At 41.0% G+C, this 17,323-nt stretch overlaps 3 protein-coding genes across 3 annotated transcripts; 1 reads left to right on the forward strand and 2 right to left on the reverse strand.

The window, feature by feature from the left end:
- Positions 1-1,346: 1,346 nt before the first annotated feature.
- On the reverse strand, positions 1,347-2,981 carry steep1 (STING1 ER exit protein 1). Its single transcript, XM_041939328.1, has one exon. It carries the CDS (start codon positions 2,880-2,882, stop codon positions 2,205-2,207), a length of 678 nt encoding a protein of 225 aa, XP_041795262.1. The 5' UTR covers positions 2,883-2,981; the 3' UTR covers positions 1,347-2,204.
- A 7,633-nt stretch (positions 2,982-10,614) lies between these two features.
- On the forward strand, positions 10,615-14,367 carry LOC121608157 (lathosterol oxidase-like). The gene is made up of 6 exons (XM_041939323.1): positions 10,615-10,737; positions 11,583-11,800; positions 11,966-12,098; positions 12,260-12,360; positions 12,614-12,742; positions 13,010-14,367. The coding sequence occupies exons 2-6, from the start codon at positions 11,591-11,593 to the stop codon at positions 13,235-13,237; spliced, it is 801 nt and encodes a 266-aa protein (XP_041795257.1). The 5' UTR covers positions 10,615-10,737; positions 11,583-11,590; the 3' UTR covers positions 13,238-14,367.
- Positions 13,072-15,772, reverse strand: anapc13 (anaphase promoting complex subunit 13). The gene is made up of 2 exons (XM_041939325.1): positions 15,458-15,772; positions 13,072-14,588 (listed from the first exon to the last, which is right to left on the reverse strand). The coding sequence occupies exons 1-2, from the start codon at positions 15,554-15,556 to the stop codon at positions 14,463-14,465; spliced, it is 225 nt and encodes a 74-aa protein (XP_041795259.1). The 5' UTR covers positions 15,557-15,772; the 3' UTR covers positions 13,072-14,462.
- Between the last annotated feature and the right edge of the window lie 1,551 nt (positions 15,773-17,323).

The following is a 17,323-nucleotide window of genomic DNA, read 5'->3' on the forward strand; positions in this document are numbered from 1 at the left end:
CTGGCTGTGGCTGTAATCACAAAGCCCAGATGGCCTTAAAGTCCAGGCTGCAGTCTGTTGTTTTTAGGACAGATCTGGCCATGTGAACTCCCAGAGCTACTTCATTATATAATACAACTGTTTTCTCTGTTATAAAACACAGAGGGCAGACATGGACTATCACAGCAATGCTAGTATTACTGTTTACTACAAAACACAGAGATATTTAACCTGAAAGCTGAAAGGGTCTCTAATTACAGTAAACATCCAATTCAGTATTTGTATGGATGAAATACAAGCAACAAATCTAAGAACATATCTCCTAAAGAAGTAAATATGTGGATTTACATGCCTGTCAATTTGGAATGACATCATTCACTGTGGATGTCTCATAAGAAAACCTCACAGGTGATAAAAACACAATCACAAAAAAAATGAAAATAAGAATTTTGCTCTTACGATTTTTTCCTCACAGCAGACATTTTGACAAGTCACAGGGAGAAAAGCACAGCTGTGATTAAGAGCATCACTATTGCTGCACTCCATTTTAGAGCACTGGTATTGTGCATGATGACTGACTGGTCAGTGGACATTTAAATGGAACTGAACCAGCATTAATTACATTAGCTCCACCTGGACCTTTCCTGACAATTTTAAATCTCAAGAGAGAAATAAAGGTTGTACTTTCACTTTTTATAGTCTGTATTCATGGGTTTGAACTTTTACATTTGCTTAAATATATAATGCATATTCTTTGTTGACTTTATATGAATTTTTTACTTAAATTTAATTTTTTTTAGAATTATTTTCCCCCCTCATTTGTTAGCATTTCTCTGCAATATGCAGTAAAATTCTTATAAACATTACATTTTGGAGTTGGATTTGTGTATACCAATTAAACATTTTTCGACAAAGTTCTGTCCTTTACCAAGAGATAGAAAAGCCTAGCCCGAAATACTCTGCAGCTGTGGCCAAGTTGTGATCCAGTCTACAAAACACATTGTTCTCTGAATTTGTCTGGTACTGTGACCCACATTAAGGACACTGATGGGGAAATGTAGGCCAGTTAGAGACTGGCCTACATTTCCCTGTTTTCTCAATCACCAATTATAATCAAACCAAAATCTCAAACATGTGCTTATACTGTACAAATATTACAAATACTATTTTTATACCAAATGGTAAGACCACACAGACTTTTTCAGTACTCTTAGTAGTAAGTATTGCTCTTGTTGTTCTTATTTGCACCTCCATTTGCTGTGGTTTATTCACATATAGTTTTAGAAGTTTGCCTTTCTGATGAAAAATCTGAATTTGGTGCTTTCATTTACTGATGTTAACAAACTGACACACATTCAGCTGCTGGCTACTGTGTAATACCATTAACACTGGCTTTATTCTATTTACTAAGAAACTGAAGTCACAACATGGAATTCAGCAAACATTACTCTGATCATTTACACTGGTGTTTGGTGTTGATAAAGGTGCAGCAAATTAATATCTTTAATGTTGATTAAGTATCAAGTATTTTTTCTATTTATGAATTAAACATTCAGTCCAAAACCCAAACACATTCAATTTAGAATGATATAAAACAAAGAAAAGCTGCAAAGCTTCACATTTGATGGAACCAGAGAAGCTCTGACGATTTTTCTTGAAAAATGACCTAAATGATTAATTATCAGGATTGTTGCTGAGTATTGTTCTTGAATTAATTACTTCAGCTTTATTGAGTGTACATACCAATTTTCATTAGAATGGTGTTTCACTGATTTATCTGTCAGCAACATATTTAAGAGGTGTACAATAGTGACTTGCAAGAGCTCCATGCAAAATGTGACAGTATTTAAGATCAGTGACCCTGAAGTCACAATTTCAAACACCTGAAGACTTTACTGGGACTTGCAGACACCACTGTGAATATTCCACCAAGAACACATGCCTTAAAAATAGCAAAACAGGTTTATTTGGTCTACTCACTTGTGTACAAAATAACATGTTAAACAAACTTAAAGGTCTACAACCTTAACTCAAGACCACCATCTTAATATGCAACACATAATCAGTCCTGGACTGATGTCCAAATGTTACATCTATGTACGGGAGTGCTGTGTCACCCCTGACAAACTGCTGGCCACGACTGGACACATCATACACGGATCCACTTTGGACGAGGCTCTCCAGAGGATAACTAGTGTCACAGTGTGTCCCTCATTGAAGACCCTCTACTTGAACTGATTATCAATGAGGGTGCCCTTCATCTTCGCCTTCTTGGCCTCCAGCTCAGCCAGCTCCTGCAGCCTCCTCTTGCTCATGCCCTTCCTCTCCAGCTGCTTCTCGATCACTTTGGCGTTTTGGGCGTACGAGTCCGCCACCTCCCTCGCTTCGATCTCCTCCTCCTCCTCGTCGATGGTGGACACTGTGACGGAGCTGAACTTGCCCATATCTTTGGTCCGCTTGGTCATCATCACGCGGACTTTCTTGGGGGCCTCCGGTTGCTTCTGGCTGTAGACACTGGTGTTGCCGAAGCCTTGCCCGAACTTCACCACGGCTCCGTCCACGATGAAGGTGGCCGTGTTGTTCTTCTCCTGGTGCTGGTAGAAGAGCCGCAGGCCGCACTTGCCGCACTTCTTGCGGTACTGCCTCTCGATGCCCTCGGCTCTCTTGATGTACGCGTTTTCGTCGACTTCCACGTTGCAGAACTTGTGGGCATGCTTGGCCGCGTCGATCACCCTGGCTCGGTCCCGTGGCCTCATGGGCAGCTTCTCCAGCTGGCAGTCCAGCACCAAAACCATCTGACCGCACAGGCAGTAGTAGACATGAAGAGGCTTCTCTCCGTCGTCGTACTCCTCTCTGTCTCTGGTGTCCGAGCACACGACACTTCTAGACACGACCTTCGGCATGTTCAGCCACTTATAACAGTACTGTCCAATAAAATGCTATTGCTGAAACGACATGACGACGACTTGCTCTGAACACAAAACAACGCCACACTTCCTCACTTCCTGTGTACGTCACTGTTACGGTCCCCACCAGAAACCAATGTGCCTTCTTATTGTTCCGAATGATTACAACCTTCCGCGGAGGGCCAGTTAAAAGTTCATGCAGAGCCTCGTACGATTGTCAAAAATAAGTGAGGGTTCATAAGTTGACCGAAAGGACGAGACATTGCTTCAAACTTGTTTGAAATGTTTGTACGTTTTCTCGTAAAATATTCAAGCCTGGGGGAAAAAAAAAATCCTTCAGATTAAAAATCTGAGAAAGCGAGATCGGTTCTTTGCTGATCTTATACCTTTTTCTGGACAAGCCTTTGACTTCTGCTCTAACGAAGGGTACAGCTTTGTTTTGATGACATGTGAGTGTTAGTAATTTTTGTTAAACATCGAGTTTTGAATGCCTACGCTTGACCCTCCACCTATGAGTCAATTCCCGTCGATCTTGACATGTGACCCTGCAGCCTACAACAGCTGAAGAGTTTCGGCTTTGTATACCGCCTGACTTTTGTTAGAGTCACACAGCAGCGGACCTCAGGCTCATGTTATTCTAGAGCTTGAAACCTACTGCGCCGACAATTTTAAGACACACCAAGACAACGCATCCACAGTAAGGGTAACGCGTTTATTTCAACATGACAGAATTGCAACGACAATTTATTGAAAATGTTGCAGACGCCATCACAAGGGAAGTGGACTCATGTTGCACTCCTCACTGACAGCAGTTGGTGTCGCACGTCTTCCCTTTGCACACGCAGCCAGAGGCGCACTTACTGCAGGTGGGTGGGCAGCATGAGCAGCAGCCTGCAATAAGAAAGTGAAGTGGTTTAACTTTATATGCCCTCCTTAAACTGAAGTTCAGCCCTCCACTACACAATTCACATTGTAGGGTAAGCAACTGAAAAAGGATGCAAGTTGAACTTAGATGTCAGGAGGATGCCATCGTCTTATTTTCTGATCATTCAACTTTACTTCACATTTGGAGCATGCCATGGATAATGGCTGATTAATCAGAGCACCTAACCCTAACCCATGACTAGAGGTTAACTTGGTGAGTGGGTTAGAATTTAAACATTTACACAACAGTGCAGCTAATTAAGTCAATTAAAGCTACATGGCAGCCAGTTAAATTTCAGTTTTAGAAGTTATTTTAGAGAAGCACTACACAAAACACAGAGTGCTGGATTTAAAGATGTGATTACTTGTTGGCTACCTGAACAGAGTCAGGCAATACGAAATTTGCCAATATACAAGACAGGAAAGGAAAAAAAAAACTGAAGATAGTGTAGTCACTCGAACTGGATTAAGATTAAAACAGCAAGCTATTCCTGACATGTTATCGATGTAAAGTGAGCTGACTTACTCTTCTTGCAGGTGGTGCAGGAACAGTTGGTGCAAGTGCAGGATCCACCGCAGCTGCAGGTTCCACCTTAAAAAAACAAAGTCAGCCAGGTGAGTTTCTTATTGTTTGCTTTTGACAAACGGTCGAAAACACTACAATCACGACAAATACCGAGACCAGACATATCCATGATAAGGCAAAACTTACTCTTTGAGCAGTCGCAAGGGTCCATTTTTAAGTTTCTGATGAGACGCAGATAACTCCTTGTTGTAATCATCAGTGAAGGGGCAGCTTTATATAGCGGCCTGATCAACAGAACCGGGTGCAAAATGCGCATGTCACGCTGCGAGCAGGTGCGACAAATAGATTTGTGCACACGACATGTTGGTTAACAAGCCGGGAGCGGGAACCTAGATTGCCAGGCGAGGACAATTGAGCATGCTGTGTGAACATTACGCAAGACCTCCAGACCCCTTTTCTGTCCCGGGGGAAACTAACTAAACTAACTAACAAGCATCATTATATATGGCAGTAGAAAGACACTGTTTCGTTTGCAGGTGTTTGAGGACACTAAATGCCAGGTGTCTTTCATTAGGACATAATTCCCTGTTTACTTGTGTGGTTGACAGTGTGCAACCCAGACGGTTATAATGGAGAGCACTGACGTTTTTGATGTGGAAATCCGTGAGCACAAAATGCGCTGTGCACAGATACAAAGTCGTGCGCTCCCATTGCGCAAGGATTTAGGAAATGAGGGATGAATGTACTAAGTTCAGACGAGGTTATGGGTCCCATAAAGACTTCACATGCAATGCTCTTGAAATAAATGGCTTGTGGGATGGGGAGCAGAATATTGAAAGGAAAGGAATCAGGTATTTTTTCACTTAAGAACAGCTCAGACTGGGGCCAGCTGGAACTGGTGTCATAGAAAAATATTCTACATAATGGACAATCAGACAATAAAAATTAGATTAGAATTAAATTAGGAGCTGCTCTGTTTGTTTTCTTTTTAGTCGAGTTGAAATGATTTCACACATAACTTCATTAATCAGAATCAAAGAGAAGTTTTACAAGTGACAAGATATACATTGTCTGGATCATTGTGCAGCAGAATATAATAGACTATTTTTACAATTCACATTTCTAATGCCAATGATGAGCCAGTGCATTAAACATATATAAAATGTGTCCTTGTCTGACCTGTAGGGTCTCAGTAAATGTACAATTACACTGACATTAGTTTCAAGGTTCTGTTATTTCGATAATATGAACGTCAATGTCATGAACTATTGGAAATAAACATTGCAGACTTGTAGATTCACCTCAGGCACAGTTTTATTTCCCCATCACATGTAAGCCATGGCTTTATGCGTCTCAGTGTGTGCACACGGTACTAACAAGCTTCCGCTTCCTCCAGCGCTCGTGAGCAAAGCAAAGTGAATCAGCTGTTGTGATGCGCTGTCTGTATCTACCGCGTGCTGGAGGAAATATCATTCAAGTGAAGCGCGCGTGACGACTGGAGCGTTTTGTTTTTGTCGATGCTCCATAGGCGAAGGGATTGTTCAATTCAAATGTGTGAGGATGATCACAGTGTCACCCTGAAAGTGAACAGCCTGCTGTGTTGATTCATGTGAAGATAACCGGAACGCTCACTCTAGCAGTGGACGCTACTCTTATGTGAATGACTGCATGTTTATATGTTTATTCATCACGTTAGCTAGTACACACTTCCCGGCCGTGTGTCTGTTCACATCCACAGCTCTAGATGTTGGATAATAGGAGCTTGTGGTCGCTTTTGCGCTCGTCACCGTCTCGCTGTGTTTTGAGCGTCAGTTCCCTGTCATGTCATGACCTGAGTCATGAGGGTATGTAGCCAGTGAAGCAAAAGACATGTAGAGCGGAGTGCAACTACAGTAGCAATAAAATGCAAATAATCACATGAAATGAGAAAACTATGAAATATGTTTGTTATATTTAGAATATATTGTTAATGTTGTTGTCCAGTAGAACCTAATTAATGTCATTGTTGCCTTAAATATCTGCTTATTATGAATTTCATGCCAGCAACATGTATCAGAGCAGTTGGAACAACTAAAGACTGGGAAAGTTGTGGAACGCTCCAAAAACACCTGTTTGGAACACTCCACAGGTAAACGGGTTCATTGGTAACAGGTGATAGTATCATGGTTGGGTATGAACGGGGCATTCTGGAAAGGCTCAGTCGTTCACAAGCCAGGATGGAGCAAGGTTCACCACTTTGTGGACACATGATTGGATAAAGGAGATTACTACATGGGCTCAGGGACTCTTTGTAAAACTAGAGTCAGTAAACACAGTATATTTGCAAATGACTGACTTTTGTTTTTATTGACATTTCAAACAGCATCCCAAATTTTATGGATTCAGATTGTAACACACATATAAAATATGTATTCCTGGATTTTGAGATTCATTCAGCTTAAGTGCAGTTTACAGAATATGTGATGCTGTGGTGAGGAGCCTTTGTAAGTCTGGGTCAAGGTTGGTGTTAGAGCCATTTCTGTGCATGTGTTTCATTTTTATTTTTGTTTATTTATTTTTGCTGAGAGCTTCCCACCACTGAGGGCCTCCCTGCTGTGAAGTGTGAGAGGTCATACAATCAGCCAGGTGAGGCACTCAGGTGTGGCTGATGGAAGGGAAGCAAGCAGTTTTAGACAGTGTCGAGGCGTGATGTGGCTTGTGGTGTCATTTTGGTGTTCGTTTTATTCTGATTTGGTAATCTGCATCTGCATTGGTAAGCAGACAGCTGTTGGTTTTGGAAACAGTGGAACTGAAGAATGTGAACAATAAACAGCACCATGATTATTTTGGATCAAAGCTGTGGAGTGGACATGCCATTTACACACGTCCAAACATCCTCACCATCAGCAACCAGGTGCCCTTGATCCATTGGCGAAAGGGGTCACTACAGTCAGGGTAAAAACAACAGATGTTGAAACATAAGGCGTCCATTCGGTGACAACAACAATGCTGGGAACATTCAGAAGGAGTTGATGTGACTGGACTTCTGTCATTCTGATTGCTCAATCAGCTGTTTGATGTTGTGAACAGACACAATTACAGATGGTGTGATTATTCACCGAGATTAATCTGGAATGATTATAATGAATTATTTGAAACGGTGTTGGAGAGTACAGGTGATTAGTGAAGTATTGTAAGTATAATGCATGCAAAAACGCTTCAGAGTCTTAATTAAGATCAATGAGCCCTGCATGATTCCTTTGTCTGATAAGACTCAGTTTGGTTTCTGCCTTGGAAACTTAGAGTACAAAAGGTATTCATTTGATTCCTATGTGACTGCTTGGTTAAGACATTTACACATGTGTGTTTGATTTGGTAGGGACTCATAATGCTACATTTTGTCCAGATGATGATGGTTAACTCTGTTGTTGAGGGGCACTGGGGGTGACAACTATGAACATCGAGCAAACCTATAATGATGGAGAAAAACATAAGAGCACTGCACATCGCATAGAGAGTGCTGTTTGTGTCAGTGAGCACTAGAGGGAGACATCCCAACATTCATACAGAAAGCTTTGTAGGAGAGCTTTGAACTGTTTTGTTATAAATGTCCTCATCAAAAGAAAAAAGAAAAAAAAATTTGAGCCATTTGTGTTTCAGGTGCCCATTGTAAGAAGATAAAATACACTAGACTTTGTCTCACAACAACAACTTTCCTTGTTAAACAGCTAAGCTATGAATAGAAGCATATAGGGATAACTGGTCGAGAAGTGATTAGGATGGCACTTGCCATGGGGTGTCGATCACAACACGCTAGACAGGAAACAGGATGAAGCTTTGACCGACACTGATAGAGTTACTAACAATGTGAACACTAACAATAATGTTAATGATCAAACTAATAGTTCTATTAATACAAGTACTACTATCAATAGGGGCACTAACACTAATATCAAAGCAGTAATGCCAACCAAGACCCTCCGACTGTGTGGCTAACATATGAGTTTCCTAGGCTACTGCAATTAACACCAACACAAAATATTCATGAACGGAAACAGGATTACAGAATACACACATGTAATCAGGTATCTTGATGTGTCTTATTAATTCCTATTAACCAGTAACAGAATTAATCAAACAGAGGTACGGCCAGCCAAAGGTTCCACATGTCCGGTGAGAGCCAGACTTCTCTGTCATTGGAGAGTGCTTCCTCGGGGAGATGGCTTGTCTAGTAACTGTCATGCATCTTTTGTCGATGGAAGGGACAGTTATCAATGTAGAAACATTTATCTACTGAGAATCTGAGGCCTTCATCTGTGCCACTGTGTCAATAATGTGCCGTAGGAGGGTGATGGTGTCACAACAAGGTGAGCAGGTGCCAAAAGGTATAGCACTTCCCACTCACTAGATGTAAGGGATCTTTGTTCAAGTTGTGCCACACAAACCTCAGGAGGAGCATGTCTTCTGGCAGGAGCTGGACCTGATGAAACATGACCTTTATATCCCCCTAATGACCACGCTGTGTTGGAGAAAGGGTCGCAGCAGCCCTGCGACTGAGGGCCCAAGCATAGGTCCAGGGAGGAGAACACTGCTTACGTTGAGTCCTGTACTTATAGGAGCCGCTAAAAATGATGGGGTGTAAACCATGACTCCCCACACTCTGCCCTTTCTGGAGTGGACATTTTAAAAACAGAGCCTATGACTTCAAGCTTTTCGATCGCAGAAATCAATGAACGACTGCAGAGAAAATGAAATTACATTTCTGTATGCAACAAAAACAGTTTGAACTCAGAAAAAATGACGTTGGGTTAAAGGTTCTTTCAAGTAAAATACTCACTGTCTATTTGAGTCCTTCTTGTATTTATGAAAAAAATAACTGAACTTAATTTCTCCACCGGCAGCAAACTAAAAATGCCGACTTCTGCAGTCAGCTGTCAACCTGAATAATAAAAGGATTATTTCACTAAACAATGAAAAACTATGAAAATATGCAGAATGAAGAGGGATGAAAGAGCCGGAGCTGCATGTTGCTGACCCCCGGTCTAGTTTATGCACTCTTCTGGTATATGGGGGGTTTCAGATATGGGCTTGGCTCACTTACATGCTTGCTCATTGCCCGTATGCTGCAAATAGAAAAGTCCCCCAGACTATTTATTACAAACAGTGTAAGCATAAATGGCGACCTTTACTCTAATATTTCAAAGTTTGAAGAGAAAAAGTGAAGGATAGCAAAAAGACACATTCAGCACAATTTGTATTTTTAATATGAAGAAGCACATAACAAAACATGATCCACGTACATCACATACACTCACATACAGCATATTGTATAATAAAGTCAAAATGAAGAGATAATGTCAGTGAGGCGGCTGTGTTGTTCAGATTGTCTGTGCAGGCAAGGTCTTTATTCTGAGAGGAGATGGCATAACATCGTCTCTGTGACAGTACACATGGCGTTGCTTGTGAGATGTTTGTGTGTGACAGGTTGGAAGTGTTGATATACAGTCTGAGACGCCACAAGACAGATCTCATGGGATGTTTTTACGATTATGAGGTAATAAATATCTTTTTTCTGCTTTTGAGAGAGAGAGAGAGAGAGAGAGAGAGAGAGAGAGAGAGAGAGAGAGAGAGAGAGAGAGAGAGAGAGAGAGAGAGAGAGAGAGAGAGAGAGAGAGAGAGAGAGAGAGAGAGAGAGAGAGAGAGAGAGAGAGAGAGAGAGAGAGAGAGAGAGGGCAGACAGTTCAGGGGGAATTTGATCCTAAAGCCCAGCAGCATGGGGCAGGGTACATGTGTCACAAAAAAATCTCATGCTTACCCTTGCAAGTGATTTTATTTTGCATTTAAACAGATCGAGGGTGGCTCAAAATGGGCAATCTAAGATTTAATGGCTATGATGCCAATTCTGATAACTCATGAGGTGAAAATATATAGAAATGCATCAGATTGAAGGTTATTTCACTTGTTTCATACAAAGGATCTGATAAATAGTTTTCTTCACTTGGAATCAAATTAACTATTACTCATGAATGTTTTAAGCCAGTACGGGAAGATAACTTCACTCAAACTCTTCTGAAATGAGCAGATGTGATTAGAAGATCTAGCCTTGCTGTCACTGAGCTCCTTGTTATTTGCTGAGCATGCTGGGATCTTGTTCTGCCAGGACTCACATATCTGTATCTTCCAGGATCCCTTCAACATACTTACTGTTTCCCATTGAATCTCTAGCAGCAGAAAGAATAGCTATTTACATGTTAGGTTTACAAAGCTTATTGGAATGCATGGTAAATTCATGCCAGAAGCCTGTGATTCATCTGCTACATTCGGCACATGTTTTCTGAAAAAACCATCTGGTGGCGGACACACTGGGCCGGAGGAAGGAAGGTTCGCACACTTCTGACATCTGGACCTGGTGGTCAAAAGCAGGTCAGTTCAGCAGCAATGATTAATTCAGCCATGAGATCTGTAGTAAAACCTGACAAAATAATGCTTGAAAAGCATGAAACAGCTTTTTGGTTATTTTTAAAGTGACCACAGAGATTGACACCGGAACAGTATACATATCAGTAACTGTCCTGCATGCACATAATCTCTGTTATGGTCTGTTGCTGCTCCTTGTTTCTAATTCATGCCACTAATGTTTGTAGGCTATGTTTTACTGTACATGCTATTGGTAATTACTCTGGAATCATTTGGGTTAAGATAATTAGATTATTATGTATAAAAGGTGAAAAGTCTGGCGTAAACAATTAATACAATTAGGATATAAACAAAGACTGGTCACAATGGTCACAGATCTACTCACTGTGAACTCCACATGTTCAGTATGTGGCTCTTATTTACAGCTTCTCTGTTATCACACTGATTAGAACTGTATGGTAAATCCACAACAGAGAGCAGCTTATGATAACCACACACTCAGGACTTTGGTCTAATCATCAGTAAAGTGATGTGATTGCTTATAAACAGTCTGCATTAGTGGAGGACCAACCACAGCAGCCAGGGTGAAGGGGTGCTGCTGTCATTTGTAGTATAATTTTTAACAAGTGCTGTTGTTTTAAATGTGTGCCAGATTTGAGTGTTTTGAGCTATAGTGCACAGATATAGTGGCTTGCATTCGGGCAGTGGTCGTTTGCACACGTATGGTTCTTGAATTCGATTGTCTTGTAAATATGTGTATTTTTTCTCCTGCTTTGCTGTTTCATGGGCTCTCTGTTTGTTCTTTAGTAAGCTGAGTCATGGTGGTTGAAAACATTTCCCCCTCTTCACAGACTGAGCCATGGATCATGTGCTGAGCACTGCCGACAGTTACATCTTCACTCCGTACGTGTACCCGGCCTCGTGGCCTGCCGACGGGGCTCTGCGTCAGATACTCAGCCTGTGGGTGGTGACCACCCTGGGAGCAGAGCTGATTTACCTGGGCTTTGGTGCCCTTAGCTTCTACTATGTGTTTGACCACAAGCTCATGAAACATCCACACTTTATTAAGGTAAGCTGGCTAATGGACTGAACCCTGCAGTCACATTTGTAGACCAGTTAATGGTTAGTGAACTATTCAGGATTTTTCTTTTAATTTAAGACAAATCAGAAGTGGTAATAATTCCAAAGCAAACTTCTCCCAGAAGCTAACTGTGTGTCTTTGATCCGACAACAGAACCAGGTGAGAAAAGAGATTCACCTAGGATCTGCCTCCATCTTCTGGATGAGCTTCCCCACAGTGGCCCTCTTCTTCTGGGAGATCAGGGGGCACAGCAAACTTTATGACAATATCAGCGACTCTTCACTGGGTGAGATGTTTACCTGAAACCTTAAAACCCAGGCATGTTTGCGTCAATCATCTCAAAATTGAAATGAAAGTTATTTTCCATAATAGGCATCAGAGAAGTGACTCGTTAAAACAGGCAGTTGAATAATTAGTCCTAATGAGATCCTTTTGTTTCCGTTTCAGGCTGGTTTGGGGTGATCCTGAGCATTGCAGGTTTCTTGTTCTTTACTGACATGTGTATCTACTGGATACACCGGTCTATGCACCATAAGAGCATTTACAAAGTGAGCTTCAGCAACTTACTTACTAACCTGTTCAATACAATATTTTGAGCCAAATTACTATGTGTAATATGAAAGGGGTCACATGCAGTGATGAGCCCAGTGGAGCATTCTACCATCTCTTAGCTCACTGTTTTGGTTTTACAGACAACAACTTGACTGTTTCGGCTCTGACTGACCTGTTTCCAGCAGCAGCAGCAGTGTTTTTCACTGAAACAGTCCCAACATTGAAACTATTTGTGTTTCTCCCCCTCAGCACTTACATAAGCAGCACCATATATTCAAGATCCCTACGCCTTTTGCCAGCCATGCCTTCCACCCACTTGACGGCTTCCTGCAGAGCCTACCCTATCACATCTACCCTTTCATCTTCCCCCTCCACAAGGTACTGGTCTACTTGTTAATCTTTACTAAACATTTTGACATTAGATCAGACCAATAACAGTTTTGCACTAGGACCAAACAAGCTTCACTGCACATTTCACAATGCTGATGTTCTTAAAATTTGACTGCAGCTGCATGTGGAAAACTTTTGATGACATTTGTTTGAAATGTGTGAAAGAGCAAAAAGTACATTATTAACACAATGTAAACTCTGTCACTTAAGTGTAAAATGTTCTTTTAAATGACATTTGGAAAATTTACATTGCAGGTGGTTTACCTCTCACTCTTTGTCTTTGTCAATATCTGGACCATTTCCATACATGATGGGGAAAACTGCATCCCAGCCCCCCTGATATGTCTGATCAATGGTGCTGCTCACCATGTCGACCATCACCTCTTCTTCAATTACAACTACGGACAATACTTCACGCTCTGGGATCGTCTGGGGGGCTCTTACCGACATCCCTCAGTATCGCTGCAGAAGGGGCCACGTTAGCAAGCTCATGGCAGAGGATGCACAAGCACAGTGATGGTGGGCTTTTTTTCTGGTTGAAACCACGAAGTTCAGCAAGGTTTCCACAGAGCTCGGGTCATGATTGGATTAAGAAAATGCCAAATACAGCAGGTATAAGAGGGACTGACATTTTCGTTAAAGATTTCTGTGTAAAATGGTGAAATGCACTGCTGAGAGAGTGAATAAAAAACCAGCAAAGTTGAGGTCTACATGATCCATATACCATATAACATAGGTAAAGTACAGGTGTTTATATCAATGCGGGTAAACTAGTTTTAGAAACGCCACTAAATATAACACTATATAGCAGCACTACAAATGACAGCGTCTAAAATGACCATAAAGCTCAACACCCTCAAGAACATCTCAATTTTTGACAGTTTTGACAAAAATTGATGGTTTCAACCTTCATGAAAGAAGGATTTATTGAAGGGCTGTTGACTAGACAGCATTAGTTTTAGTTTTTCAAGTATACATAGTTAAATTGAAAACTTTTAGCCACAGTCCGCCCTCTTGCAGTGACTTGGAAGAGCCTTTTTCCAGTTGCTTTGACCATCTCTTTGGTGAAAATGATCTTGTATAGAAAGAAGAATTCAATAGGTGCTATTCCTTAACAGTTGTAACTTTGTGAGCAATTTGCAGGCCAGAGAAAACTGTGAGGAATTCTTGATGCATTTATGTCTAGGACTGTATTCATCTAACTGGCAACATGATTTCATGATTCATGATCACAACTTCACAAAATTAGGTCAGAGTTTCTATGCTTTATGATAGGAGTGACAGAAAGTTGACAGACTGATCTTTCAGTATGCAAAGAATACTTTTACACAGAGCCTCGTACAGGCACGTCTTGTATCTTCCAGAGTGCTCCCTGTCATCCTGGCTTTTTGGATTCAATACAAAATAAACAAAAAGTTGAAGGTGTTGCTGTTAACACATACAGGGACTGTCTCCTAGACTAGAGCTGATGCTGTCAAGATTAAGACAGTTTGTTGTAAATGTTACAATATATGTCATACAACAAAGTTGTTTTGTATTTAAAGACAATGTAAATCCAATACCAATGAAAAATACATGTTTCTGCTTAGCTGGAACATAATGGAAATCCTTCAAAAGACACAATAAAATACAAAAAGACAGTGAATTTAGGTTTATGAATCCATGTGTGTTTTTGTCCTAAAATCTGATTCCATTCCAGATTAGTCTTTTAGCTTCCAGTGCTCGGTGTGTTTTCATGCAGGCTCTGCAAAGCGAGGTCTGTCCACTTCATCTCTTGTTCTTTCACAGACTCTGTAGATCCTCCATTGTCCTGCTCAGCCTCAGGCAGTTCACTCTGACAGAACAGGGGAGCAGTTCAGTTTACTCTATATCAACCGTGTGATGGTATCAAGACAAAAACTGAACATTTGAGGGAAACAAGCATGAACCTCAAAGTTAGAAAGGAATGTTTTCTGTCTTATATTTAGGCAGGAGCTTATGGTTGTTAACTATTATTAATACAAAGCAAGTCTGGTAATATGCCAGTATTTGTAAGAACACCATATGAAAATATGTAAGGTCAGAAATGCAAGTGTCACGCATGTTTTGAACCTGAAAGAGGACAACTGTCACTAGATTTTAGCAAGAAAGTGGGGATTCCTTTATCATCCTCTCTTCAACCGTTTGCTCTCAGTTTTGGCTGTTTGTGAGCTTTGAATATCAACTGAGAGCAGTTGAAATCACTGTGGACTTCACCTCAGCTGAAGTGTCACTCAATTTGAACATACTGACTACATTAACTTGAAGCTGCTTCCTAGTGTGCTTCATCAGATTTGTCATTTATCGAAACTACAGCAAGTTACTGTGTCCTGTTACGGCCTGTTAGCCCTCAGATCTTCTGAGGGGGGAGAAGTGCCCTCTCATGACCTCTACTGTTCAGCAGCTGTCACACCCGCTGGAAAACAGTACCTGGATCCCTGCACTCTCAATTGGTTCACTATTGGTTGGTAAGATTGGGTTTGTTTTGTGCTCACTAGACATGTGTCACTGTCATTAATAAACTCCCGTGAAGTCTGAATTAAAAACAGTCTTTGAGAAACATGTTCCACGTGAAATCGTTACTTTGTGGCAAAAAGTCGATGACAATCTTCTGCACCCAACAATAAATAAACTAAAAACTGGCTGTTGCTAATGCTAACGTTAATTTGTTTGTACGGCATTTACCAGCGGGATGGTGACATCTTCATACGGCAGCCTGTCTTCCCTCCAGGCATCATCAGTGAGGTCCAGGACTCTCCCATCTCGCTGGATTTCACTGTCCATCCTCTGAGCTCGACTCCGTCAAGCTGCTCAGACCTTCCCTGACCGAGTTGCGAGTTAGCCTAAAGCTAGCTGCACCCTTTAGCACACTGTGGCAGAAGGTGGGAAAAGTCCACCAAAGTCAACCCTTATAAATATACCAGTTACTACACCAAACAATAAAAAGCACAGGACCACACGGCTTGGCCAAGTCTGAGTAGGGCTCTTTTAGCTGTTTGAGAACAGTACGCGCAGTAATTGTACGTAACAGGTGACGCTTGGTGATGATGCAGAACTTCTTCTTCTCTGATTAAATGGCGGATGGTAAACCCACCGATATAGATCCAAACCGCCTATTGCACCGGAGTGTGCAACATCAGGACTTTACATTGTGTGATATAAGGAGGCGTAAAAACTAACTACATTCATTTTTCATCCGTTTTTATGTCCATTCTGTCTTTTCATTGGTGGCAATTCCTGTATGAAAGGTGCTATGCAAATAAAGTTGTTTATTATTCTTATTCTTATTATCCTGGATCTTTAAGACACATAAAGAGAGCCTTACTGCATTCCTTCATTTTCCCACTCATCCTCCATCCTCATCCAAGCTCATACAACTGATCATGGAAGACGTTCCTCTGGGTTGTATTACTACACATCAGGACGACATGCTCATTATCTTTAGGAACGTCACAAACATCCCATCTATGTGACATGCACATGTTGAGCAGACTGATTTTTGCAAACTTAAATTTGAACTTCCTTATAAAATTTCAGAGCAGCATTTTAAACCTAAAATAATTATCACCAAAATGAGTGTTTGTTGTCAAGGAGGGGAGCAGCACTTGATATCTGTCTGTTAAAGGAGGGTGAAAATCGTTTTTTTTTCTCTTCTTGTTATTTTTCTTTCTTTACAGTAGCTTGCTGTTTATATACTGTTCGTCAGAGGCATGGACATTTCTGTATTCACAAAGAACAGTGCAGAACAGTTTGAGCACAGGCAAATAAAACCAATAAAATGAAGTGAATAAGATCAAACAGGAATAAAAACAGCATGAATAAAACATATACCAGACATTTCCCAAACCTTTCACAAAAGGTTTTAATATGACATTTAAAAGAAGTCTGAGGTCAGTAGGCAGAGAGTTTCATATTATGGGGGCACTAATTAGTAAAAGCCCAATCACCCTTTGTCACAAACAAAGACCTGGGAGAAACAAGCAGGGCTCCATCCATGGATCTTAATGGCTGAAATGGGACATACCCGGTCAGATCAGAAATGTTTTTAGATGCAAGACCATTTACGGCCTTAAAAAGCAATGACAATCGATGTATGACTCTATGAACAACTATGAACAATTTTTTTTCCATCTATTTCCACACACGAGATGTTAAGGCTATAGGCCTGTGCTTTGCTGCATTAGCTGGATCTTTACCAGGCTTATCAAAAAGTATCATGTATTAGAGCATCATCCAACTGCCAGGCGTTACACCTTCCCTCCATATCTCATCAAACAGGTTTCGTGTCTAAACGCAGCATCACACAGTCAGTCTTGTCTTGGAGCTATATACCCACTTCCTTTTAAAACCCTTTTCAACTCATGTAATGTAAATCACATCATCACTATCCATTTTCTTTGTCACATTCATATTTTATCTTTAAATACCATCTATTCATTATTTATATGATCTAACTGACTTCCACTGTGTACGCCTGAAACTTCTTACCCAGCAGATCAGCTTTCTCCTTAGCTGTAATTGCCAGATATTTTCCGTCCATCAGCACTGGCA

The sequence above is a fragment of the Chelmon rostratus genome, chromosome 6 (assembly GCF_017976325.1).
Source record: "Chelmon rostratus isolate fCheRos1 chromosome 6, fCheRos1.pri, whole genome shotgun sequence".
NCBI lineage: Eukaryota > Metazoa > Chordata > Actinopteri > Chaetodontiformes > Chaetodontidae > Chelmon > Chelmon rostratus.

Excerpts from the sequence above, each read along its gene's own strand:
- steep1 (XM_041939328.1), bottom strand. The coding sequence starts at position 2,882 with ATGCCGAAGGTCGTGTCTAGAAGTGTCGTGTGCTCGGACACCAGAGAC.
- LOC121608157 (XM_041939323.1), top strand. The coding sequence starts at position 11,591 with ATGGATCATGTGCTGAGCACTGCCGACAGTTACATCTTCACTCCGTAC. Across the intron at positions 11,801-11,965 it reads AACATCCACACTTTATTAAG|AACCAGGTGAGAAAAGAGAT; the intron begins GTAAGCTGGCTA and ends ATCCGACAACAG. Across the intron at positions 12,743-13,009 it reads TCATCTTCCCCCTCCACAAG|GTGGTTTACCTCTCACTCTT; the intron begins GTACTGGTCTAC and ends TTTACATTGCAG.
- anapc13 (XM_041939325.1), bottom strand. The coding sequence starts at position 15,556 with ATGGACAGTGAAATCCAGCGAGATGGGAGAGTCCTGGACCTCACTGAT. Across the intron at positions 14,589-15,457 it reads AAGATGTCACCATCCCGCTG|AGTGAACTGCCTGAGGCTGA; the intron begins GTAAATGCCGTA and ends CTGTTCTGTCAG.